The sequence below is a fragment of the Dendrobates tinctorius genome, unplaced genomic scaffold, assembly GCF_039654945.1.
Source record: "Dendrobates tinctorius isolate UK_male_01 unplaced genomic scaffold, ASM3965494v1 ptg000254l, whole genome shotgun sequence".
NCBI classification, from domain to species: domain Eukaryota; kingdom Metazoa; phylum Chordata; class Amphibia; order Anura; family Dendrobatidae; genus Dendrobates; species Dendrobates tinctorius.
The window spans coordinates 17,792,501-17,819,996 of NW_027361921.1; the positions used below are offsets into that span (position 1 = coordinate 17,792,501).

Genomic DNA, 27,496 nt, shown 5'->3' on the forward strand with positions numbered 1-27,496 from the left:
ACCCAGTGCAAGAAGCAGCAAAGCAACCCCAAAACTTAATTAAACCTCCACAATATTTGACTGTAGGTACCTCATTCCAATTTTGGTAAACAGTAGATGTGCTATCCCAAAAAACTCTATTTTAGTCTCATATGTGCACAAGATGCTTTCCCAGAAGCATTTTGACTTATTCATGTACATTTTGGCAAACTGCATTCTAGCTTTTTTATGTCATTGTGTCAGCAGTGTGTCCCCCTGGGTCTCCTGCCATAAGGTTTCATTTCATTCAAATGTCAACGGATAGTTTGCGCTGACACTGATGCACCCTGAGCTTGCAGGACAGCTTGAATGTCTTTGTAACTTGATTGTGGCTGCTCATCCACCATCCAGACTATCTTGCAACCTTCATCATGTTTTCTCTGCTGTCCACATCCAGGGATATTAGCTACAGTGCCATGGGTTGAAATCTTCTTGATTATGCTGCTCACCGTGGACAAAGGAACATCAAGATCTCTTGAGATTATTGATATTTTTCAACAATTTTGGTTCTCATGTCTTCAGACAGTTCCGTTCTCCTCTTTCTGCTTTCCATGTTTAGTGTAACACACACAGACACACAATGCAAAGACTGAGCCAACTTCTCCCATTGTCTGGTTTCAGGTCTGATTTTCAAATTGGCCACATATGTTACTTGCCACGGGAAAGTTTGAATGAGCCCATTTTGCTTTTTTTGTGTAAAATAATGTCCAATTTGTCTTTTTTTTCCTCTGTTTTATTTGTTCCCATACATACAAAGGAAATAAACATATTTTTAACAAAAGCAATACGTTTCTGGTAGAAATGCTTAATTTTCTGGAACAATTTCAAAAGTGTGACAGTTCCACCCCTCAGTGTGTCTGGGATGCAGTTACTGAAAACTCGGCCGTCCCATCTGGCACAGGGGCATGCTGAGCTGCCAGTGTGTTGACTGACAGTTCGACTATCCAATATGAGACTGGGAGACGTCTGTCTCCAAATGTTCATTATCCCAGGTGATTGCCATGCAGCTTAACTAAGCCGTTTCTCCCAGACGTCTGCCAGACGTACATTTAGCTAGTGAGGTTTGTATTCCCTATGCCGTGAGTTCTTTATGCTTGATCTTTTGTTGCCTGACCTTGGACTGTGTTTTGACTATCCTTCTGTTTAACCCCTTCTGCTCTGATCCGTTATCCTCCTGGTATTCTGACCTCAGAACGTTGCCTGACCATGTTTTCGTCTCTTCCTTCTGTTTATGACGTACCATCCTGGCTTCTGGCCTTGCACTCCTTGACTATTCTGACTCATGACTTGGCCATGAGAAGTGACTTGCATCACAAAAAGAGCCTACATTTTCTGTAATGACCGTATACAGGCTGCACATAATCCAAATGTAGATTAAAAATGATATTGACTAACACATATTCATTTAAAGTGTACACAAAATTTATTTGGTAACGTATAGACAATTTTTTTTCTTGCACTGTTGTTTTTGTGAAAAGCAAAAGCATTTGAAAGTTTTTGATTTGACACTCTGGCTTTTCAACCATCTGTGCTTTATTATTCCAGTAATGTGTCTTTTCGGGATCTTGATTACTACAAATATGAACTATTCTTTTTCTCTCTAGATGTAGAAAACTCCACTTTCATCTTTAGAACTAAGTCTTTATGATGTCTTCTGCTGAAAGTAGTATTAGTCAAGATGAAGACAGTTCTAAGGCACAACCCAGAGGAATATCCCATTTAGTATCGAACTTGAGGCCAACTAACAAGACCAAGCGCAATAAAAGGACACAGTATTCCCATTCTGCAAATGAACAGGTATTCCTATTTTTTTACTTATTCATTTTGTTTATTTTCTACCATCTTTGATCATTGATTTCTAGATCACTGAATGGAAAGCATGCTTTAGATCAGATTAAGTTAAAGTGCCTTAAGTACCACATGCATGAGCAATTTAATATTAGACAACCATTAAAGCATAACGAATCTTTTGTTTTTTGCATAATCGATTGCCAAATGAAAAAATAATCTATTACATAATGTTATTACCTGATTTTTTTGTCACCTGTGTAAAATGCTATGTTCCTGCACAGGTCTAACAACTGATTTTCATATTCTTTAGAACATACTTTCTCTTGATGTATTTAAAGACTTATGTTCTCTATGAAAAAATGGTTACTTAGTTTTTAAAAAAGTCAGCTGCCAGTTATGTATTCTTGATTGTATGTTGAGGAAGAAGATGAACATTTCCAATCATTTCTTTCTGTACCTTCTCAACTCCCTGGCTAAGTTTTCTTGTGATGCAGTCAAAGCCGTTCTAGTTAGGAGAGTCCAGCACCTTGTGAGAAATGATGGTGTGTGCTATTCTTTGCAATAAAATACTCAGTGGCTATTATTTCTTGCAAAAATGTGGTGTCTGCTCTGTGCTCTCATGTGCAGAAGCACTTATCTTTCATTGCTCACATGGTAAATTTTCCGAGCCACAGCGATGCATTACTACAACCAGGAACTGGTATTGTAGCCTCCACAGAATCAAATGCAGGTCACAATTCCTGCAAATGTAATAGTAAGGATCAATAATAGGGTGTAATTACTTGATTCATTCACAGTAGGATGATTTTACCATTGACACCAACACCATCAGTTTTCATTGCTTGAGCAAGTGTTCAGTGCTGTTCATCTCCACTGCTGCCAAAACACCTGATCTTTTATATGCACACACATATTTTGCTAGAATGTCTTTCAGTTGATTTATTGGTTGATATAAATAATCAAACTTTATGCTCAGATGCAGGGCCAGCATTAGTGGGGGCAAACTGACCACTTGCCTAAGGCAAGCCTTTTTCTGCAACCCGTCCATGAAGTAAATGGAAGATGCTTAGCATTACTTACATTTACTTTGCTGTGCATCCTCCGTATTCTCGGAATGTCCTTCTCAGCTTCCTGCCAGCATCAGATCAAAAGCTGAGAGTTAGTGAAAAGCCCTACATCATGGCAGTATGAACACAGTACAGTAAACAATGTTTATTCCTGCCTGTGATATGTACTCATCCTGTTTTTGTTGTCTGATCCGCTCCACAAGTGAGTTTATAAAAACTTCCTTCTCACTCCCCCCCAATGGGGGGTGGTATTTTTTGTTCTTTATCATTTTTGGGTCCTCTACCAGAGGCCTGGGAGTTTGAGGGTTCTGCGCAGAATCTTAGTTGTTCCCAGTATTGCGCTTTTCTGGACAGAGTGTTCAGATGTTGCTACTGGGATCTGTTGTAGCCATTTTCCCAACTTAGGGGTCACTACTCCAAGTGCTCCTATCACCACTGGAATCACTGTTGCCTTCACCTTCCACATCTTCTCCAGCTTCTCATATTCCTTCTTTCAGATGTTGCTGTCACATGGCACTGCCACATCTATTATCATTGCTGTCTTTTGATCCTTTTCTGCTATCACAATGTCTGGTTGGTTAGCCAACACCAGCGTATCCGTCAGGATCTTGAAGTCCCACAGGATCTTAGCTCTTTCATTCTCCACCACTTTTTCTGGAGTCTCCCACCTGGACTTAGGGGGACTTATCGCATATGCTGTGCAGTTCCTGTATAAAATTTCCGCTACTTGGTTGTGGCATTCAGTATACACTGTTCCTGCTTGCATTTTGCATCCTGCCACTATGTGTTGGACTGTTTCTGAGGTTTCTTTGCATAGTCTGCATCTTGTGTCTTGTCTTGTATGGTAGATTCCTGCTTCTATGGATCTGGTACTTAGTGCTTGCTTTTGTGCCACTATGATTATTGCCTCAGTGCTGTCTTGGAGCCATTGGTAGGATTTCTCAATGTCAGCCTCCTCCATTATCTGTCGATGGTACATCCCATGCAATGGCTTGTCATGCCATTGTAATGGGGTAAGATATAATGTCTTTCATGCTCCCTTCCCTCTGAGTGTATTCCAGTTTCTAATGTTTACAAAAGTGTTTTTACGATTATTGCCTGCGGTACTGCTACATGTATAATTATGTATTACCTTTCATTGCTTATGGTATTGCCACTTGAATGTGTTACCATTGTGTAGACAACTGTATATATTACCTTGAATTCTTGTGTTATAATGCTGTATAAATATTATGTGCGCTTTGTACATGTATAGTCAGGGAAAGCTAGTGCATCCTTCATTGGGACATTAGAGGAGGGCACTCTTAGTATATAGTTCTTAGAGGGTTAATTGTAAGAGGGGCTGCCAAGAGTTAAAGTTAGCGCTGAAGGGTGGTTTAGTCAGATGGGGCCAGGGTGCCCAAATGTCCACATGGGCTATAGGCCCGGACAGCTTGGCAGTCACGTAACGTTAAGTCGTTATTGCCCATGTTATCCACGGCCACTGCAGGTCTTAGCAGTGGGTCAGAACAGGAAAAGGAAGATTTGGCATCTTAGCGCCTGGGCCAATGCTATTAGGGCAGAAGATGGCTGGACTAAGGAGATGAAAGGAGTTGGCACTTCGACGAGATCGGTACAGATGGGTCGGATGCTTCATTGGGGGACACCAAACGTAGTGATTGATGAATTCATGTCTGGGGTGAAGCAGGCTGAAGGAAATGTCATTGTAGTGAGGTCCGACCTGTTAGGAATTGGGAAGCAGTGTAGTACGGTCCAGTCCGGGTGTGTACTGCACAGAAGTGACAACAAGCAAGGAAAGATCAGGAAGCAAACAAATGTTATGATGTACCAACTGTGGATGTAACGTGCGAAATCCTAAGTAAAGAAAGTGTTAAAGTTGTCTCAGACTGTGTCTCCATTGATGAGGGTCGCCTAGAAGAGGGGCTGTTATGGCCTGGGAAGTTCCCGGGTGAAGATGGATCTGGAGATGGAGGTATGCCGAGGAGCATAGTATTGTTTCATGTAGGGGAAGGGCTGGATGCAGCTGCCACCAGTATACAGGTCAAAACTACGGTTCTGGCTCTCCCTTACACTTGGCGTAGTCGGCAGGATGTCGACACCGTGCAGCAAGGGAATGCTAATAGTGATGAACTTGAGAAAGAAGTTTGAAGTTTGGCAGGATGCTGAAGCTTGGTAGGATGCGGTTGTCATGCCATGTGAAGAATCAGCTGGAAAAGATTATGAAAATGTATGTACGATGGCTATCCCCCTGGAAGGTGACCAGTAGAAGGAGCCAGAAGTTTCTGTTGATAAAGAAAAGCTGAATTTATCTACTACTGTTTGTCCACACCGGACTTGACTATTGCATCGGATTTGACTGATTAGAGAGGAAAAACTAACACCTTCACTGTAACTAAGATGGCGGTGGTGAGAATGGCAGGAAAAGACAGAAAAGGAGAAGTAAACAACGAGAACCGCGTCCTTCGTGGGCATTGCTGTCAATCTTTGGCACCAAATCATGTCTGTCAATATGGCCGGATCTGCCACTAGTGGGAGCAGATGAAGAGGAGGAGACCTCGCCCCTCCAAGAAGCGGCTGGAGGGAAGAAGCGGCTGGAGGCAGACCCCACTGGGAGTGGGATGGAAGAAACATGCCGGGTATGTCTGCGTCCTTCGGGATTGGATCCAGAAGGCTGAAGAGCTGGAAAGGCGCTGACATGTTGGCCAGTGAAGAGCCACATGGCTGTTGCATCCTTTAACAATGCTGAAGATGAGCGTTGTAGGTGGTACATAGTTATGGCCTAGAGGACTGCGAGCTAGGCATTATACCTGGAGCCTATGGACTCTTTTTGTTTTGTTGTGCTAGTTGCGCCCATTCTGCTTGAAATAGGAGAGACATTCTCTTCAATTGGAGGCCTCTGGAAGGTCTGTGCTTCCTTCAAGGAAAGGGGGAGCATCTCTCATAGGACTGCCGATCATTACAACCCTGGAAGAGTGGAACCTGTAGTTTTATTTGTGAGCCATGGACTGCAGTGTGTACTGGACACGACTTACGTTAAGCTAAATGACTTGTGGGTCTCTTGCATTTTTTTTTCATTGTGGTTTTTGTATCATGCTTTGGTTGACGATGACCAAATTCAAGGAAAGGAAGAATGTAAGGGGAGTATGATATAATGTCTTTCATGCTCCCTTCCCTCTGAGTGTCTTCCAGTTTCTAATGTTTACAAAAGTGTTTTTATGATTATTGCCTGTGGTACTGCTACATGTATAATTATGTGTTACCTCTCATTGCTTATGGTATTGCCACTTGAATATGTTACCATTGTATAGGCAACTGTATATATTACCTTGTATTCTTGTGTTATATTGCTGTATATATATATATATATATATATATATATATGTTAACAATTCTGAAAAGAGGGAAGAATAGGAAGCATTTAAGGAAGCCAGGATGGATGAACACAGAACTTAAGCACATGCTAAAAAGGAAGAAAAAAATGTTTATAAAATGGAAAGAGGGAGGCATATCTAAAGAAGAATATAATGCTGTCTGCAGAACCTGCAGGGCACAAATCAGATTTTCTAAAGCTGACAATGAATTGAGGCTTGCAAGAGATGTCAAAAGCAATAATAAAGGATTTTGGGGGTATGTCAAAAGTAAAAGAAAAGTCAAAGATGCTATAGGATTTTTACAGGATGAAAATGATGAAATGGTAAGACAGGATGTTGAGAAGGCCGAACTTTTAAATTCCTATTTTGCATCTGTTTTCTCTCAGAAAGGAAATGTAACATCAACTGTTCTTCACTGTCCTATTAAGGGAATAGAAGAATCCAGGATATCTATAAACAGAAAGATAGTGAGGAAACACTTAGCTAACCTAAATGAATTCAAGTCTCCAGGTCCAGATGAATTACACCCCAGAGTACTGAAGGAGATAGCAGAAGAAATTTTTGAACCCCTCTCCATAATCTTTGAAAATTCTTGGAGAACAGGAGAAGTCCCAGAAGACTGGAGAAGAGCAAATGTTGTTCCTATCTTCAAAAAGGGGAAGAAGGTGGACCCAGGAAACTATAGGCCGGTGAGTCTGACTTCTATACCAGGAAAGATCTTTGAACAAATTATTAAACAACATGTATGTCAGTACCTGGATAAGAATGAAGTGATTAAACAAAGTCAGCATGGGTTTGTAACTAATAAGTCATGTCAGACTAACTTAATTTCCTTCTATGATGGAATCACTGATTGGGTGGATCAAGGAAATGCTGTAGATATAGTATATCTTGACTTCAGCAAAGCATTTGACAAAGTATCTCATACAATCCTTATTGAAAAAATGACTAAGTATGGAATGGACAAGGCAACTGTTAGGTGGATTCATAACTGGCTTAGTGATCGGACCCAAAGAGTGGTCATAAATGGCTGCACATCCAGTTGGAAGAATGTCTCAAGTGGGGTACCACAGGGCTCTGTCCTGGGCCCTGTATTGTTCAACATCTTTATCAACGATGAAGGAATTGAGGGTAAACTGATTAAATTTGCTGATGACACAAAGCTAGGAGGGATAGCTAATACTAGAGAAGAGAGAGAGGATTCAAAAAGATATAAATAAACTGGAGAAGTGGGCAGCAACTAATAGAATGGTTTTTAACAGGGAAAAATGCAAAGTACTACATCTGGGCAATAAAAATGAAAAAAGTATATACGGAATGGGAGGAATAGGGCTAAGCAACAGCACATGTGAAAAAGACTTGGGTATACTAATAGATCACAGACTGAATATGAGTCGACAGTGTGATGCAGCAGCAAAAAAGGCAAATGCAATTCTAGGATGTATTAACAGAAGCATACAGTCTAGATCACGTGAAGTCATTATTTCCCTCTACTCCTCTTTGGTCAGACCTCATCTGGAATATTGTGTCCAGTTTTGGGCACCACATTTTAAAAAAGACATCAACAAACTGGAGCAAGTTCAGAAAAGAGCGACCAGAATGGTGACCGGTCTGCAAACCCTGTCTTATGAGGAAAGGTTGCAGGATTTGGGAATGTTTAGTTTGCAAAAGAGAAGACTGAGAGGAGACTTAATAGCTGTCTACAAATATCTAAAGGGCTGTCACATTGTAGAAGGATCAACTTTATTCTCATTTGCACAAGGAAAGACTAGAAGCAATGGGATGAAACTGAATGGGAGGAGACACAGATTAGATATTAGAAAAAACTTTTTGACAGTTAGAGTGATCAATGAGTGGAACAAGCTGCCACGAGAAGTGTTGAGTTCTCCTTCAATGGAAATCTTCAAACAGAGGCTGGACAGACATCGGACTGGGATGATTTAGCGAATCCTGCTTTGAGCAGGGGGTTGGACCAGATGGCCCAGGAGGTCCCTTCCAACTCTACGATTCTATGATATATATATATATATATATTATGTGTGCTTTGTATGTGTATAGTGAGAAAAAGCTAGTGCATCCTTTATTGGGACATTAGAGGGTACTCTCAGTATATAGTTTCCTCATATACTGGGTAGTTGTAATTATGTTGCGGGCACCTAAGTGGGGGTATACTAGTGGGGCCTGATAGTAGGTTCTTAGAGGGTTAATTGTAGTAGGGGCTGCCAAGAGCTAAGGTTAGTGCTGAAGGGTGGTTTAGCCAGATGGGGCCAGGGCACCCAAGTGTCCACATGGGCTATAGGCCCAGACAGCTTGGCATAGGAATAAATGTTAGCACAGCCAAATGGGGAGGTGCCACACAGTAGGTTCCCAAACCCTATAACCAAGTATCACATACCGGGCACACTCAAGGATTTTTGATGCAAAAAAATCTGAATTTTAATACATACAGTAGCCACTAGTTACAAACATTTCGGTCGTGATAGACCTTGCAGTAGATACCGTGACATAACATACCCGGCATATACCTATTTTGGCATACCTGTTTGCAGGTCACTGACCACCTATGTTCCGGGCTACACTCTTTACCTGATTTTTGGCTACTATTTGTGATTTACTCACACTGGCATCTAGAAATTAACCCTAGTACACTGCTGAAGGTCTATCATGACCGAAACGTTTGTAACTAGTGGCTACTGTATGTATTAAAATTCAGATTTATTTGCACCAAAAATCCTTAAGTGTGCCCGGTATTTGATACCAAACAGCTTGGCAGTCATGTAACGTTGTCATTATTGCCCACGTTATCCATGGCCACTGCAGGTCTTAGCAGTGGGTCAGAACAGGAAAAGGAAGATGTGGCATCTTACCGCCAGGGCCAATGCTTTTAGGGCAGAAGTTCGCTGGACTAAGGAGATGAAAGGAGATGGCACTTCGACGAGATCGGCACAGATGGGCCGGATGCTTCACCGGGGGTCACCAAACGTAGTGATTGATGAATTCATGTCTGGGGTGAAGCAGGCTGAAGGAAATGTCATTGTAGTGAGGTTAGACTTGTTAGGAACTGGGAAGCAGTCTAGTATGGTCCGGACGTGTACTGCACAGAAGTGACAACAAGCAAGGGAAAGATCAGGAAGCAAACAAATGTTATGATGTACCAACTGTGGGTGTAATGTGCGAAATCCTAAGTAAAGAATGTGCTAAAGTTGTCTCAGACTGTGTCTCCATTGAAGAGGGTCACCTAGAAGAAGGACCATTATGGAATGGGAAATGCCCGGGTGAAAATGGATCTTGAGGAGCAGGTATGCCGAGGAGCATATTGTTTCATGTAGGGGAAGGGCTGGACGCAGCTGCCACCAGAATACAGGTTATGAATACGGTTCTGGCCCTCCCTTACACCATGGTGCTTCATATTCCTGTTCTTCCTTCCAGATCTGTTGTTGCCGCCTTAGGTTTTCTCTCAGCATTTCATCTTTTGGTGCCATGTTTCTGATATATTACTGTTGGTATACAATCTTTAGGTGCTAGACTTAGGGTGGAGACCTCCATGCATTGTGAGGAGCTTTTGTGTCTTCACTAGTAATGAGCGAGCACTAAAATGCTCGGGTGCTCGTTGCTTGGGTCGAGCAAATTGGAATGCTCGGGTGCTCAACCCAAGCAACGAGCTCAATGTAAGTCTATGGGAAAACCAAGCATTTTTGCCGCAACCCTCCCAGGGGTACTTTTAGGGTCTAAGTATCTGAAATCAATGGGAACAGTGCTCAAATGACATGGGAACATCATGGGGAATACCCCTGGAAGCATTTCTGACTCCCAGGTCACAGCTCTGAACAATGTTGTCAGAGTCTTACGCTACTTTTACAGGCGCACAATAAAACATACAAAAACGAAACCAAATGGATTTTCCTGGGAAATATGTTAAGGAATATTCTTTTCAGGGTAATGATTTGTATCTATGGCTAAATTAATAACCCGAAACAAAAATGTTTCTCCATCACTTGGGCAATGTTCACACGTAGCGTTTTTGATGCCATTTTTCAACTTTAGCATTGCTTTCAACCTGTCACAATTGTGGCCACGGACGCAGCCCAGCAGGCACCTCCACGCCGATGGCAAGGGGCGGGCGTCCCCCGGGGACGCAATATGGACCCTCTATACCACAGCAGCTGAGCATGTGGCAGCTGAGCATGTGTACAAAAAAGACACGTAGGACTCGCTAACACCACACAACTTCAAGTATAAAGAACGTAAAGTTTACTAAAATAAAGTCACACAGTACATAGACGAAACAGGGCTATGCCAGGCTCCCGATTCCACACCTCCCAGAAGGGTACCACCCAGTGGACCCCAAGGTACCAATGGATCACCGAGGCACAGATAGGCGGGACATCGGGACACAGGCAGGACATAAGGGTACATAAGGACATCAGTACACAGGACATCAGGACATAGAAGGAGATCAGGATCAACCACAGGACATCAGAGTCACTGGCAGACATCAGACAGGAGTCGCTCAGTTCCAGATATCTGACACGACCTAAAGGCACCAATGCTGTCATCAAGCTCCAGGCAGCGGTCATCAGGTTCCAGAATGCGGTCGTCAGGCTCCAGGCATCAGACCTAGGAAGGAACTCAAGCCGTGATGGTGCTAGAACTGCAGGATTGCTGGGCCTGCATGGAGCTAGCACTGCATGGTAGTCAGAGCACAGGGTAGTAGATGCTCAGCAGGATCACCGGTTACAAAAGACTCAGTCACTGGGTGCAAGGCTCCAAACACAGAGGGATTCCAGGAACATAACAGCAGACACAGTTCAGACAGGGTCAGGTACAGGACAGGTACAGGATTAAGGATTCAGGCCTGGATATACTGCCTCCAGGGAAGGGCGCAGGAAAAGGACAAAGCAGGAATCAAGGCAGGGACTTTGATACCAAAACATAGACAGGAGAGGTGCAGGGACACAGACACAAAATACACATGGCAAGGTTCAGGAGCTTTGTGAGTAGCTCTGGCCCCGTCCAACAGGGAATGGGAAGTTTATATAGGAGCTGCCCCTCAGCAATTGGCTGGGGACAGCATTTCAAGTACACACACTAACCCTGATGAAAGCAGGGGAGGTGTGGCCGCGCATGCCCTAAGCACACACAGAAACCATTGCAGCACAGTCAGTGCAGGAACTGAGGTTTAGAGCACCTGGCATCGTCTGCAAGCCTAGACACACGTGGAAAGTCATGCACCAGCTGCAAATGACCTCGCAACCCGCAGACAGCTTCCACAGCGGCAACCAGGGACCGCACATGTGGATGGTCAAGCAGCAGAGCAAAGACCTAGCAACACATGCACGGCTACGTAGCAGAGCAGGGAACTGAGCAGGCTCCATACAGGTAACAGCCAGCCGTATCCCAGTGTTACGGTTCTGCAGCACAGGACTAGGGTAGGAGGGGGAAAACTGACCCTGCACTGCGACTAGGCTGATGCCCTACGATGGAGTGGGCGACCCATTCCTTGTGAATAGACCCACTGATGATCTTAGGCTAATCTCAAGCAAAGACCTATAGATGGGGGAAGGGGGTACTTGAAAGATATAAGGACTGGGTACAAAAACAGGGCAACTCCTAACAGAAAACACAAAGAAGGCTGCAGAAACAAACTGAAAACAGAAACTAAGACTAGCAGAACCAGAGGTCCCAGAACTGCACTAATTAAACACACAGAAAGCAAAGCAAGCCTCCAAGCCAGACTTCAAGTGGATTAACACTGTTGTCCAGCAAGGAATGGGAGACAGGTGCAGACTAATAAAGGGTGATACAATCACCTGACCAAAAGCAAACCCAGCACCAGGGGAAAAAGACCAGCAGCCAGAACACTACCACGACCCAGAAGAGAGAAAAACCCTTAGAGACCATTGCAAGATGCGTCCATGGGGAACTAGGAATCTCTAATGGGCACAGCAACCCTGCCGCTGGGGAATGAGAATCTTTAGACCTAGCACACATGGTACACTGACGCATCCACTTGACGATTTCTCTTAGCCACCCTGGCCACCAGAAATTCCCACTGATCGACTTTCTAGCCTCGGCAATCCCTGGATGACCCGCCAAACAAGACATTCCGCAAACAAAGCTCTCCTCAGGGCTATAGGCACAAATAATTTCCCATAAAGAGTGTTGGTTGGTGCTGCATCCTGGGCTTTAAGAATGCTATTTTCCAACTCAGAACCTAAAGCTGCCACCACCACCCCTTTCTGCAGAATAGATTCCTCCTTTTCAGTATTGGCTGCTGGGGAGAAACTTTGAGACAAAGCATCAGCTTTAACATTCTTTGTCCCAGTGATATATGTCACAGAGAAATGGAACCGGGCAAAAAACAATGCCCACCTAGCTTGACGAGCATTCAAACGTTTAGCAGCATCCAGATAGGTCAGATTCTTATGATCAGTGAAGACTTGTATAGGATGTCTAGCGCCCTCCAAAAAATGTTGCCAATGCTCAAACGCAAGCTTAATAGCCAGCAATTCTCGGTTCCCAACATTGTAGTTGAGCTCCGCCTCCGAAAATTTCTTAGAGAAGAACGCACAGGGATGTACCCCATCCTCTCCCTCCTGTGACAGAACAGCCCCTACTCCTACTGATGAGGCAGCCACCTCTACCAGAAAGGGCTTAGTCTCGTCTGTCTGGATCAACACTGGAGCAGAGCTAAACTTCTCCTTGAGATGCTCAAAGGCCTTAACAGCCTCAGGGGATCATTGGACAGTATTGGCACCCTTCTTAATCAGATTAGTAAGGGGTTTGGCGATAACAGAAAAATTCTTTATGAATTTTCTGTAATAATTATCAAACCCCAAGAATCTCTGAATTGACTTCAAGCATTCACGTCTAGGCCACTCCAATACCGCCTGAACCTTCACTGGGTCCATTTCAAACCCATCAGTGGAAACAATGTACCCCAAAAAGCTAATTTTCTGTACCACTAATTTTCTGTACTGCAAACTCGCATTTCTCCAGTTTAGCAAAGAGTGAGTTTTCTCTCAGAATCTGCAGAACCTCGCGGACTCTCTGCCAATGCGACTCCAGATAGGGCGAGTAGATCAAAATATCATCCAAATAAACAATGACACTCCTACCGATCAACGGCCTCAGAATGTCGTTGATGAAATTTTGAAAGAACACCGGAGCATTTGTAAGGCCGAAAGGCTTAACTAGGCACTCAAAATGACCTTCTGGGGTATTAAAGGCTGCCTTCCATTCATCACCATCTTTGATCCACAGCAAATTATATGCCCCACGGAGATCAATCTTGGAGAACCACTTGGTTAAACAAATCCGGAATTAGCGGCAAGGGGTAAGGATTGCGCACAGTGGTCTTGTTAACCTCCCTGAAACCCAAACACGGCCTAAGACCCCCATCTTTCTTTTTGAAGAATCCCACAGCAACTGGGGACTTGGAGGGTCTTATATGACCTGCAGCAAGACCAGTCTGCAGGTATTCCTTTAAGGCCTCCCTCTCGGGGATCGTCAGATTAAATAAACGACTCTTAGGGAGAGTAGCACCTGGGACTAACTCAATAGCGCAATCGTAATCTCTGTGCAGTGGTAGAGCTTGTGACTTTCCAGAATTCCTGGATGGGTTCAGGTAGCTCATTTTTCACCACAGCAGCGATGTGTACATCACAACATTTCCCATAACACCCCAGACTCCAGGATCTTATAGTATTTGATGACCAGTCCAGTACAGGATTGTGCAATTTTAACCAGGGTAACCCCAGGACAACTGGAAAAGGCAATTTATCAAGTACAAACAAATCTAAAGATTCCTGGTGTTCCATATTCACAGTGAGTGGAAACCCGGTGACTTTTCAGGAAACGCACCCATGCTCAAGCAGAGTGTTATCAATCGTCACTACAGGAAAAGGGGATAATAAAGGTACAGACTCAATCTTATACTTGTCAAGAAATTGTTGATCGATCAAATTCAGTGCAGACCCACAGTCCACCATCACTTGAAAATCCATAGTATGACCATGACAGATAGAACTACCAGAAAAAGAAACTCCAGCGGACAGTAAAAATGCAATACGAACGGGAGGGTTACTCTGAGCCCTTTTTTTTTTCCTGATTTATGCGACCTTCATTGCTTGATAAAATGGCCAGTCTTACCACAATAAAGACAGAGCCCCTCAGAGAACCTTCTCTCCCTTTCCTGGGAACGAGAGGACATTGCGCCAAGTTGCATCCTTTCCCTGTAGTCCACGGGGGTCTCTTGAGAGACAAGATCCAGCAGAATTGAAGCCTTCTCCTTATTCTGCCTGTCTCTCAATCTTCTATCCACCCTGATGGCTAACTGCATTGCAGCCTCAAGTGTAGCAGGTGAAAGGTATACAATGAGCAAGTCTTTAAGCCTACAATTCAGACCTGCTAAAAACTGACTTTTGAGTGCTGGGTCATTCCAGCTGATTTCTGCAGACCATTGTCTGAGCTGGGTTCAATATCCCTCAGTGTCACCAGAACCCTATTTCAACCGTCTGAGTTTTGCCCCAGCTGTAGTGACCCAATCCGGATCATCATAAATTAACCCCATAGCAGAAAAAAATGCTTCTACTGACATCAAACAAGGGTCATCTGGACGCAATGAAAATGCCCAAACTTGCGGCTCCCCTCGCAATAAGGACATAATAATCCTCACATGCTGTAATTCAGCTCCTGAAGACCTGGGTCTAAGCCGAAAATACAGTAAACATGCATTTTTGAACGAAAAAAATTCCTGCTGTTTACCTGACAAACATTCAGGCAAGCTCACCTTAGGCTCTTCGGGGCAGACCCCTGGGCAGTTACACACGTGCTGTTGTAAGCTGGAAATTTCCAACGTTAACTGTTGCAGGCATTGAGAGAGATCTTGAACGCTGTTCATATTGCAGAAATCTGGGAGGGTTTTTTTTTATCTCAAGCCTATAGACCTATAGATAGGGGGAAGGAGGTCCCTGAAAGATATAAGGACTGGGTACAAAAACGGGTCACCTCCTAATAGAAAACACAAAGAAGGCTGCAGAAACAAACTGAAAACAGAAACTAAGACTGGCAGAACCAGAGGTCCCAGCACTGCACTAATTAAACACACAGAAAGCAAAGCAAGTCTCCAAGCCAGACTTCAAGCTGATTAACACTGTTGTCCAGCAAGGAATGGGAGACAGGTGCAGGTTAATAAAGGGTGATACAATCACCTGACCAAGGGCAAACCCAGCACCAGGGGAAAAAGACCAGCAGCCAGAACACTACAAGAAAATGGTGGATAGTCACAAACTGAACAGATTCTAACACCCAGCTCAATTAGGGGGAAAGGAGTAAGGGGTTATAGCAAAGACATGCATTGTAACGCAGACAACGAAGTACAGACAGAACGGCGTGACACAACCAAGACAAATGCATTCACTGGGAAATGTCATTTTAACATTTTACAACCTTATTTGGCCATGTGGTGTGTGACACATCATCAGACACTCAAACAAACAAGGCAGCACTCTGTAGCACTATAGCATGCAAACATGAAATATGAAAAATTAATTGCCAAGACCTAACTTAATGCCAGTCCTCTCTTAGACAGTATACAACTCTATGGGAACCTAATGTGAATTCTCTCCTAGACTTAGGGCCCCATTAAATGTATCAATGTCCCAGCGATCCCACCAACGATCCGACGTGGATGGGATCGCTGGGACATACAGTAGTTAGCTGATCGCTGGTGAGCTGTCACATAGACAGCCCCTCCAGCGATCAGGACCAGTCTCCAATGTAAACAGCGGGTATCTAAGAGCCACGCGGCTCCTAGTTACCCGCTGTTTACCTTGGAAACCTCAAGGTCCATCACTCACAGCGATCTCGCCAGCGAGATCGCGGTGTGTGACGGGGATCAGCGACCGGCCCCCCCGTCGGGTATTGCTGATCGTGCACTATCGTCCTGGGCCATTTTTTGATCATTGCTCTCCCGTGTGGCAGCGGGAGCCAACGATCAGCGAGGCTCCCAGCACTCTAAGTAGGCGCTGGGAGCTGGTATCTAAGGTAAATATCGGGTTACTAAGCGGCGCGCGTCACTTAGTTACCCGATGTGTATCTTAGAAACCTGCGTGCTCGCAACTCCCGGCACGAGCTTGCAGGTTTCTAAGGTACACATCGGGTAACTAAGTGACGCACGCCGCTTAGTAACCCGATATTTACCTTATATACCAGCGTCCTCGCTGGTGCTGATCGCTGGTGAAGCTGCCTGTTTGGCAGCTCACCAGCGATCATGTAGCGATGCACCAGCGATCCTGACAAGATTGTATCGTTGTCGGGATCGCTGGTGCATCTTTAAGTGTAACGGTACCCTTAAGTCTATATCTCTGTGGAGGAGTAGTGATCCTGCTGTGATGAAAAACGCCTGAGACTAAGGGGCGGAGTGCTCAGTTAGAAGGCCAATGCATACAAATAAAAAAACTGACCTTCACATCCAAACATGAATTAGGTGTGAACAAGTGCCTACCTACAGTTGCCAACTCATATACAAGCAAAGAAGGCAGCACTCTGTAGTGCCTTAACGTGGCATCCAGGTATACATGAATTGGTCAATATGTGCGCTAAGCATTCTCAATTTTTCATACTTCTAGCGCAGTAGTGCAATTCAATTTTCATGTTTCATGTTTGCATGCTATAGCGCTACAGAGAGCTGCCTTGTTTGTTTGATTGTATATGAGTTGGCGACTCTAGGCAGGCACCTGTTTACACCTAATTCATGTTTGGATGTGACGGTCAGTATTTTATTTTGTATGCATTGGCCTTCTGACTGACCACTTCGACCCTTAGCCTCAGGCATTTTTAATCACAGCAGGATAACTACCTCTCCAGAGAGATATAGACTTTAGTCTAGGAGAGATTTCACATTAGGTACCATAGAGTTCTAAACTGTCTAAGAGAGGATTGGCATTAAGTTTGGTCCTGGAAAATGAGAATTGCCTTAACATGGCTTCCAGGTACCCATGAATTGGCCATCATTCTCAATTTTTCATATTTCTAGTGAAGTAATGCAATTCAATTTTCATATTTCATGTTTCAGAGTGCTGCCTTGTTTGTTTGATTGTATATGAGTTGGAAACTCTAGGTAGGCACCTGTTCACACCTAATTCAAGTATGGATGTGACAGTCAGTTTTTTTATTTGTACATCATCAGACAAATCCTGTTTCATTTATGAAGGTGGGACTCTGAAAGTCACAAAGTCTATTTTTATAGAGCCAGCAGTTGGCCCTCACTTTTCTTAGAGAGCCATCAGCCAGCTAGCTTTATTGTTTCCATTATTAAACAGTGGGTCTCTTATACTGTTATTGTGTATGCAGTGAGTGGCGGGGCTGCCCAAAGTTTGTACGCACCCCAACAACCCATTAAACAAACGTCATGGATTACCAACCAAAGTTCCCAGTATTCATTTGGTACTCCTATAATGTTTGCTTATGCATTGAATGAAAGGCCTGCCCTGCACTAAAGTAACACGCACCTCAATAAGCCTTTGAACCTAAACAGTTATTCAACACCTTCAATTCTCTCCTCCGCCCCCCAGCACCTCCTCCCTCCCCACTCATCTCAGCTGAAGACTTTGCCTCATTTTTCAAGCAGAAGATTGATAACATCAGAGAAAGTTTTGGTCAACAACCCCCAGAACCCTTCCTCCCGACTTCCCAGCCCTCCACCTTCAAAACCAACTTCTCCACCATTACAGAAGATCGACTCTCCACTCTACTCTCAAGATCACATCTCACCACCTGTGCACTCGACCCGATCCCATCCCACTTCATACCAAACCTCACCACAGTCTTCATCCCAACCCTAACTCATCTCTTCAACCTATCACTAACAACTGGTGTTTTCCCCTCATGCTTTAAACATGCCTCCATCACACCTATCCTCAAAAAGCCCTCTCTTGACCCATCCTCTGTATCTAGCTATCGCCCTATATCACTTCTCCCCTACGCCTCCAAGCTACTGGAACAACACGTCTACCTTGAACTGTCCTCCCATCTCTCTTCTTGCTCCCTCTTCGACCGCTTACAATCTGGCTTCCGGTCACACCACTCCACTGAAACTGCCCTTACTAAAGTCACCAATGACCTCTTAGCCGCCAAGAGCAAGCGACACTACTCTGTCCTCCTCCTCCTGGACCTGTCGGCTGCCTTTGACACAGTGGACCATTCCCTATTATTACAGACCCTCTCATCCCTCGGCATCACAGACTTGGCCCTATCCTGGATCTCATCATACCTAACAGACCGGACATTCAGCGTCTCCCACTCACACACCACCTCCTCACCTTGCCCCCTATCTGTCGGAGTCCCACAGGGTTCAGTCCTTGGGCCCCTGCTGTTCTCTATTTACACCTTTGGCCTGGGACAGCTCATAGAATCTCATGGCTTTCAGTATCATCTCTACGCTGATGACACACAGATCTACATCTCTGGACCAGATATCACCTCCCTACTAACCAGAATCCCTCAATGTCTGTCCACTATTTCATCCTTCTTCTCCGCTAGATTTCTGAAACTCAACATGGACAAAACAGAATTCATCATCTTTCCCCCATCTCACGTGACCCCCCCTACGAACCTATCAATTACAGTAAATGACTGCCCACTCTCCCCAGTCCCACAAGCTCGCTGCCTCGGAGTAATCCTTGATGCTAATCTCTCCTTCAAACCACATATCCAAGCCCTTTCCACTTCCTGCCGACTTCAACTCAAAAATATTTCACGAATCCGTTCATTCCTCACCCAAGAATCTGCAAAAACCCTAGTCCATGCCCTCATCATCTCTCACCTTGACTACTGCAACCTCCTGCTCTGTGGCCTCCCCTCAAACACTCTCGCACCCCTCCAATCTATTCTAAACTCTGCTGCCCGACTAATCCACCTGTCCCCCCGCTATTCCCCAGCATCTCCCCTCTGTCAATCCCTTCACTGGCTCCCAATTGCCCAGAGACTCCATTACAAAACCCTAACCATGACATACAAAGCCATCCACAACCTGTCTCCTCCATACATCTGTGACCTCGTCTCCCGGTACTTTCCTGCACGCAACCTCCGATCCTCACAAGATCTCCTTCTCTACTCCCCTCTTATCTCCTCTTCCCACAATCGCATACAAGATTTCTCTCGCGCATCACCCCTACTCTGGAACTCTCTACCACAACATATCAGACTCTCACCTACCATCGAAACCTTCAAAAAGAGCCTGAAGACCCACCTCTTCCGACAAGCCTACAACCTGCAGTAACCACCGATCGACCAAACCGCTGCACGACCAGCTCTACCCTCGCCTACTGTATTATCACCCATCCCTTGTAGATTGTGAGCCCTCGCGGGCAGGGTCCTCTCTCCTCCTGTACCAGTTATGATTTGTATTGTTTAAGATTATTGTACTTGTTTTTATGTAAACTCCTCCTTACCTGTAAAGCGCCATGGAATAAATGGCGCTATAACAATAAATAATAATAAGAATAATAATAATAACCCACATAGTGGTTGGCCACATGAAACCAAAGTTCCCATTACTATGATTTTTTTAAGTCACATAAAGTTTGCCTATGAAGTCAGTACAAGGCTTGCCCCAAACTGGCACGCACTCCAATCCCCCAAGGAAGAAATGTGGAGGATGGCCTCTGAAAAATGTTTTTTTCATGCTGTGTGTTTTTTTTACGAAAGACAATAAACATGGAAGAGCACAGCATGAGAAGCCCCAGGTGGTTTGATTGGGATGTAACAATGAAAGGTAGGGGGGATTAGCCTCTCACCTGGAAGGGTTGTGCACCCATGCACAACTCCAGTATGGGACATCTCCCTATTCTCCTGCTCTGTAGCTCTGGGATCGCTCCTGTGCTGTGCTTCCTGGTCTGGTCACGTGGGCCCAAGATCCTGTCACGTGATGCCACTTCACATGATGTGACGTAACTTCAGGTCCTGTTGCCTGGATATGAACTCTTTAGCTCCAAACTGCTCCAGCCACAATCCCTCAAGGGGAATATCAATGTTTTTGGGAAAAAATATATATGTAGTCAATTTAAGGAGCGCTATGGTTATAGAGCACACTACAATGGATTAGTGGTAAACAAACCTTTTATTAGACCACTATGCATTTCGGCAGCAGATCGCTAAATCCACCTGAGGAAGGTAGCAGTCCGCTGCTGAAACTTGTAGTGGTCTAATAAAAGGTTTGTTTACCACTAATCTACTGACTGCAGTGTGCTATATAGCCATAGCGCTCCTTAAATTTACCACATATATATTCCACAGTGGTTTACCCTAACATATGGGGTATCAGCGTACTCAGTACAAATTGCACAACAACTTTGGGAGTATAATTTCTCCTGTTACCCTTGGGAAAATAAAAAATTGGGGGCTAAAAAATTATTTTTGCAGAAAAAAAATGTTTTTTATTTTCACGTCTCTGTATTATAAACTTCTGTGAAGCACTTGGGGGTTCAAAGTGCTCACCAGACGTCTAGGGGTCACTTGTGGTCCACTGTTTAGGCACATCAGGGGCTCTGCAAACGTAACGACGACCGCAGACCATTCCATCAAAGTCGGCATTTCAAAATGTCACTACTTCTATTCCAAGCCCTGATGTGTGCCCAAACAATGGTTCCCCCCCATATGGGGTATCAGCGTACTCAGGACAAATTGGACAACAACTTTTGGGGTCCAATTTCTCCTCTTACCCTTGTGAAAATAAAAAATTGTGAGCTAGAAAATCATTTTTTGAAGAAAAAAATGATTTTTTTTATTTTCACAGCTTTGCCTTATAAACTTCTGTGAAGCACTTAGGGGTTCAAAGTGCTCACCCTACATCTAGATAAGTTCCTTGGGGGGTCTAGTTTCCAAAATGGGGTCACTTGTGGGGGGTTTCCACAGTTTAGTCACATCAGGGACTCTGCAAAGGCAACATGACGCCCGCAGACCATTCCATCAAGTCGGCATTTCAAAATGTCACTACTTCCCTTCCGAGCCCCGACGTGTGCCAAAACAGTGGTCCCCCCACTTATTGGGTACCAGCGTACTCAGGACAAACTGGACAACAACTTAAGGGGTCCAATGTATCCTGTTACCCTTGTGAAAATAAAAAATTGCGGACTAAAAAATAATTTTATGAGGAAAAAAATATTTTTTATTTTCACGGCTCTGCTTTATAAACTTCTGTGAAGCACCTGGGGGTTCAAAGTGCTCATTATGCATCTAGATAAGTTCCTTGGGGGGTCTAGTTTCCAAAATGGGGTCAATTGTGGGGGGTTTCCACAGTTGAGTCACATCAGGGGCTCTGCAAAAGCAACATGACGCCCGCAGACCATTCCATCAAGTCGGCATTTCAATACCTCACTACTTCCCTTCCAAGCCCCGACGTTTGCCCAAACAGTGGTCCCCCCCCCACATATGGGGTACCAGCGTACTCAGGACAAACTTGACAACAACTTTTGGGGTCCAATTTATCCTGTTACCCTAATGGAAAAAAAATTGAGGGCTAAAAATCGTTTTCTGGAGGAAAAAAATAATTTTTTATTTTCACGGCTCTGCGTTATAAACTTCTGTGAACCACTTGGGGGTTCAAGGTGCTCACCACACATCTAGATAAGTTCCTTTGGGGGTCTAGTTTCCAAAATGGGGTCACCTGTGGGGGGTTTCCACAGTTTAGTCACATCAGGGGCTCTGCAAAGCAACATTACGCCCGCAGACCATTCCATCATGTCGGCATTTCAAAACCTCACTACTTCCTTTCCAAGCCCCGACGTGTGCCCAAACAGTAGTCCTTCCCCACATATGGGGTACCAGCGTACTCAGGACAAACTTGACAATAACTTTTGGGGTCCAATTTATCCTGTTACCCTTGTGGAAAAAAAAATTGCGGACTAAAAATCATTTTTTGTAGAAAAAAAATCATTTTTTATTTTCACGGCTTTGCGTTACAAACTTCTGTGAAGCACTGGGGGGTTCAAGGTGCTCACCACACATCTAGATAAGTTCCTTGGGGGTCTAGTTTCCAAAATGGGGTCACTTTTTGGGGGTTTCCACAGTTCAGGTACATCAGGGGCTCTGCAAATGTATCATGACGCCCGCAGACTATTCCATCAAAGTCAGCATTTCAAAATGTCACTACTTCCCTTCCGAGCCCCGACGTGTGCCCAGTGGTCCACCCCCACATATTGGGTACCAGCGTACTCAGGACAAACTGAACAACACCTTTAGGGGTCCAATTTATCCTGTTACCCTTCTGAAAATAAAAAATTGCGGACTAAAAAATAATTTTTTGAGGAAAAAAATATTTTTTATTTTCACGGCTCTGCTTTATAAACTTCTGTGAAGCATCTGGGGGTTCAAAGTGCTCACTATGCATCTAGATAAGTTCCTTAGGGGTCTAGTTTCCAAAATGGTGTCATTTTTGGGGGAGATCTAAAGTTTAGGCACACAGGGGCTCTCCAAACACGACATGGTGTCCGCTAATGATTGGAGCTAATTTTCCTTTCAAAAAATCAAATGGCGCTCCTTCCCTTCTGAGCCCTTCCATGCACACAAACAGTGGTTCCTCCCCACATATGGGGTACCAGCGTACTCAGGACAAACTGGACAACAACTTTTGTGGTCCAATTTCTCATGATAGCCATGTAAAAATAAAAAATAGCGTGCTAAAAAATAATTTTTGAGAAAAAAAAATTATTTTTTAATTTTTACTGCTCTGCGTTATAAACTTTTGTGAAGCACTTGGAGGTTCAAAGTGCTCACTACACATCTAGATAAGTTCCTTAAGTGGTCTAGTTTCCAAAATGGTGTCACTTGTGGGGGTTTTCACTGTTTATGCACACAGGGGCTCTCCAAACCCGACATGGTGTCCGATAGCGATTGGAGCTAATTTTCCATTCAAAAAGTCAAACGGCGCTCTTTCCCTTCCGGACCCTGCCGTGCGCCTAAACAGTGGTTTATGATGACATACGAGGTATCGGTGTACTCAGGAGAAATTGCCCCACAAATTTTATGTTCCATTTAATCCTGTTGCCCACGTGAAAATGAAAAAAATTAATGATAAAACAAAATTTTTGTTGGAAAAATGAAAATGTACATTTTTTCCTTCCACGTTGCTTTAGTCCCTGTGAAGCACCTGAAGGGTTAATAATCTTCTTGAATGTAGTTTTGAGCACCTTGAGGGGTGCAGTTTTTAGAATGGTGTCACTTTTGGGTATTTTCTGCCATATAGACCCCTCAAAGTGACTTCACATGTGATGTGGTCCCAAAAAAAAATGGTTTTGTAGATTTTGTTGAAAAAATGAGAAATCACTGGTCAACTTTTAACCCTTATAACTTCCTAACAAAAAAATTTTGCTTCCTAAATTGTGCTGATGTAAAGTAGACATGTGGGAAATGTTATTTAGTAACTATTTTGTGTCACATAACTCTCTGGTTTAACAGAATAAAAATTCAAAATTTGAAAATTGCGAAATTTTCAAAATTTTTGCCAAATTTCTGATTTTTTCACAAATAAACGCAAAAAATATTGACCTAAATTTACCACTAACATGAAGCCCAATATGTCACGAAAAAACAGTCTCAGAATCGCTAGGATCCGTTGAAGCGTTCCTGAGTTATTACCTCATAAAGGGACACTGGTCAGAATTGCAAAAAATGGCCAGGTCATTAAAGTCAAAATAGGCTTGGTCATGAAGGGGTTAAACACCTCATTGATCATACATCCATGGCCAAAAACGATAAGACACCAATGTGAAATGCCTGGTAACCCATTTCCTCATCAATATGCTGTTTCTGTAATATTCACAATGAAAGCAATGTAGAAGTTGAATGTTACCTCAGTCAAAAACTGTACCATTTCTGCAACTTTCCCTTTATTCCTAGTATGATTTGCCTTATAGACTATTATTATTATTATTCAATTATTTCTTAACTGATCCTTATTTTAAAATACTTTACTATAACCTTATTGCAGGAAAATATATGCTCCTGGATTGCAGAACATATTAAAAAGAAAGAATGTATGTTTTATGTTGAAAGCTCCAACAAGACCGATACAAGGTATATTTTATTATTTATATATTGTTTAATACTTTTCTTATATTTTGGTTCATCTTATTGTCAAAATCTCATTTTGCGGATGCTATTTTCCTTTAGTTTTATTCAATATACTTCATAACATTTTAGTGTAATAATACATATTCCACTGCAGTTAGGAAATCACAGGACTGTACTGTGCAATGTGTTATTCATTTTTATAAAATTGGAAGAAAAAGAGTCAATGTCATTGAAGATGCTTAACATACTTTGCACACCTTCATAAAGATATAGTAGAGGCCGACAGAGTATTGGGCTGCTGGATAAAACAAGCTTTCACATGTTCTGACATCGTTTCCCCTAATACAAATGCAAAATTCTAAAAAGTTAAAAAATGGAACTGTTAATTAAAATATGAAACTATATTTGTATTACACACCTACAATGTCAATGTAATGATGAAACTTTCCACTTCCAGCATATCAAATAGTGCATAATTAAACACCATTAGTGCCATACTAATAAGTAAGAAAGATTCCTATGTGATCAACTGATGTACGCATTCAATATGTAGTCAATATAGTGTAGTTTATCGTGGTATGATTTTAATAAAAAAGTTTCACATTTCCTGTGTAACAGAAACAGTGTCTGTATGTGTGGATACTCGAAAGCCCAACATATAGATGCAGCTACAAGAACACAGCCATTCCAAAGCAAGGGAACATGGGACATAAATGAACATGTAAAGGAGATTCCTACAGATGCATTTGGAGACATCAACTTTACTGGACTAGGTCCCAGGATTGGAAAGGTTTGTTCTGTGATGATTACTCATATTAATGTATAATAGTGGATATTTTTTCATTATACATTTTATTATTAAGCTTCAAAAAATATGTATTGATGCACTTTCATTCTAAACACATTAAGCCTTCTCATCTTTTATTCACCATCAAAATGGTAAAACTTAATGTTTAATTGATTTACAAAAATGACAATTGAATAAAAGAAAGAAATACTAAAATGAGTGCAGAAGTCCGTTTCAAAACTGGGTACTACAAGAAAATGTAGACATCTGTACACAGCGAGGCCTAATGTGCATGGTTAGAGAGCTGTCTCATATATGAAATATGATCTGCATGTCATGCCCCCTCTGGACCAAGGTCGTTCATAATTAAAGGGTAGGTAAGATCCAGAACGGAGGAGCTCAGCCAGAAAGGAAGGCAGTCACAACCTCCAATAGCAGATTACAAAAAAATTAAAAACTGGCCAGCACCTCTGAAAAGATTGAGCACTGCTCCAGTCAGCCTAAAACTGTTTTTAATTTGTGCTGGATAATACCTGTCCTTTAAATTTCAAGTCTTTTAATTAATGAGAACCATGAAATTAGCTTAGAGTCCCTTCAAAGAATAGTACGCTTTGTAGTTGCTGGTGGGTTTTTATGAATTTGCCAATTTATGTTTTAAGTACCTTCATTTTTATAAGTATATTCTATATGGCAGTAATGCAGTTCAAATTTCATATAGTTGTCGCTCCACCTTGTGGGATGCAGGGCCTAGTACCTCGGAGGGTGGTTCAGTCACGGTGACTCCAATGGCTCTAACAATCCCTAGGTTAGGTGGCAATTAATAAAGGGGGAGTTGACGGATATTGAGTCTGAGTGTTATGTTGATGCCCACAAAGTATGAGGCCACGGACGAAAGAAGCATACACCAGGGGTCCCATGCAAACTTGAAAGATAAACTTTACTAATACTTGTAACAATTCTTATGTTTTTCAATATAACACTCCTGGATAGCAGATACAATTTTCCTTACACTTTATGTCAGTCAAAGCCTTTTTTCGGTCCCAGCCTTGGGAGGATGGCAGTAACTTTTCATTTGACTAACTGTGCTGCGTGAAGGGGGAGGATTAGCTGACCTTAATCGGATCAGTGTATCCAGAAAATCTGCTGTGCATCTCTGCATCTCCTTCGCTTGTCTCAGCACTCTGTTGCTGTAAACACGGAGCACTCCAAAAAAGGGTGCTATTTGTACTACCCGCTTGTCCTAGACAAGGAGTCTCAATTTCCTAACTCCTCTCACCACAAAAACTGCACGACACACCTTTTCAGTTTCCCTCACACCTCCAACTGCCACTTATTTTCAAATCAGAAAAACAATTTGCAATGCTAATCTAAGGCAGAAGAGGGCAGCATAGTACTACAAGTTGTAATACCAAAACAAGGCAGGAGAGGGCAGCATAATATTAAATAATTTACCTCCTCCCAAGGCAAGATGGGAAACCGGTGTCACAAATGCAATCATGTAAGGGATAGAGAACACACTTACCATATGACAAATAAACATACATTAGTAATGGTTTTTCTGGTCACTACATATACCCCCTGGTTTAATCAGAGCCATCCCCGGCGTTTGCCACAGTATATATTTTATAAAATAATACAGGTCAGCGTCTAGTTTGAATCAAAGTGCTTTTATAGTCACAATTACCAAACAGTGGGGTGTGACACCAGCATCTACACCTCCCCGGTATGGAGTGTTAGACTGGTAACTGAGCAACATGTAAGTTGCAGTGGGGTGCTAAGTGAGGGCAGAACCAATGTCTATAGCAAATCTATGGGGTTCATACAATACCTCCCCCCAGAGGTCACATCGGAACTCCGAGATAGAGTTCCGTCAAAAGGTTAATTGGCAGACCTGTAAATATATCGGTGGAAACCCGAATGACTGCAAAATATGTACCGAGGTATATGTTGAGGTACCAGAAATAGAGTACTATTCTCCCTGCCCCCTGTACAAACTTGGGGCACTAAATAATCATGAAAATAATGTAACATCCGATAAACATGCATTTTAGTGCAACAATAAACTTTATAACTCAAACTTAGGTTTCACTGTAATAGGAAGACTTAACATTTCTTCATAACTCAAAAAAAAAAATAACGCAAATACTTGAGTCTCTCCAGAGGTAGAATATCTTGTTTTTGTAGCAAATCTTCCTGCTCACAGAGGTAAGTAACAGTCTTAAAGTAATGCATAAAATGTGTAAGTGTTTTTGGTCCCTGGCTGTAGGATCAATGTGGCTGCACCGTTTTTTTTTTAACATAAAGTAGTCCTGGTGTTTCAATAAGAAGGGTCAAAACACGTGGTAGAACCTACAAAAATTAACCAAAAATTCTCTAACAAACTGAAGAAA

General features: G+C 43.0%; 1 protein-coding gene across 1 annotated transcript in view; it reads left to right on the forward strand.

The window, feature by feature from the left end:
• Positions 1 to 27,496, forward strand: part of TRPM2 (transient receptor potential cation channel subfamily M member 2) — a 1,217,227-nt gene that overhangs the window by 33,301 nt on the left and 1,156,430 nt on the right. Inside the window, exons 3-5 of the mRNA XM_073558209.1 lie at positions 1,623 to 1,815; positions 24,237 to 24,322; positions 24,938 to 25,109. Coding sequence (XP_073414310.1) covers positions 1,663 to 1,815; positions 24,237 to 24,322; positions 24,938 to 25,109 — 411 coding nt within the window. The 5' untranslated portion in view covers positions 1,623 to 1,662. The remainder of the gene's footprint in view (positions 1 to 1,622; positions 1,816 to 24,236; positions 24,323 to 24,937; positions 25,110 to 27,496) is intronic.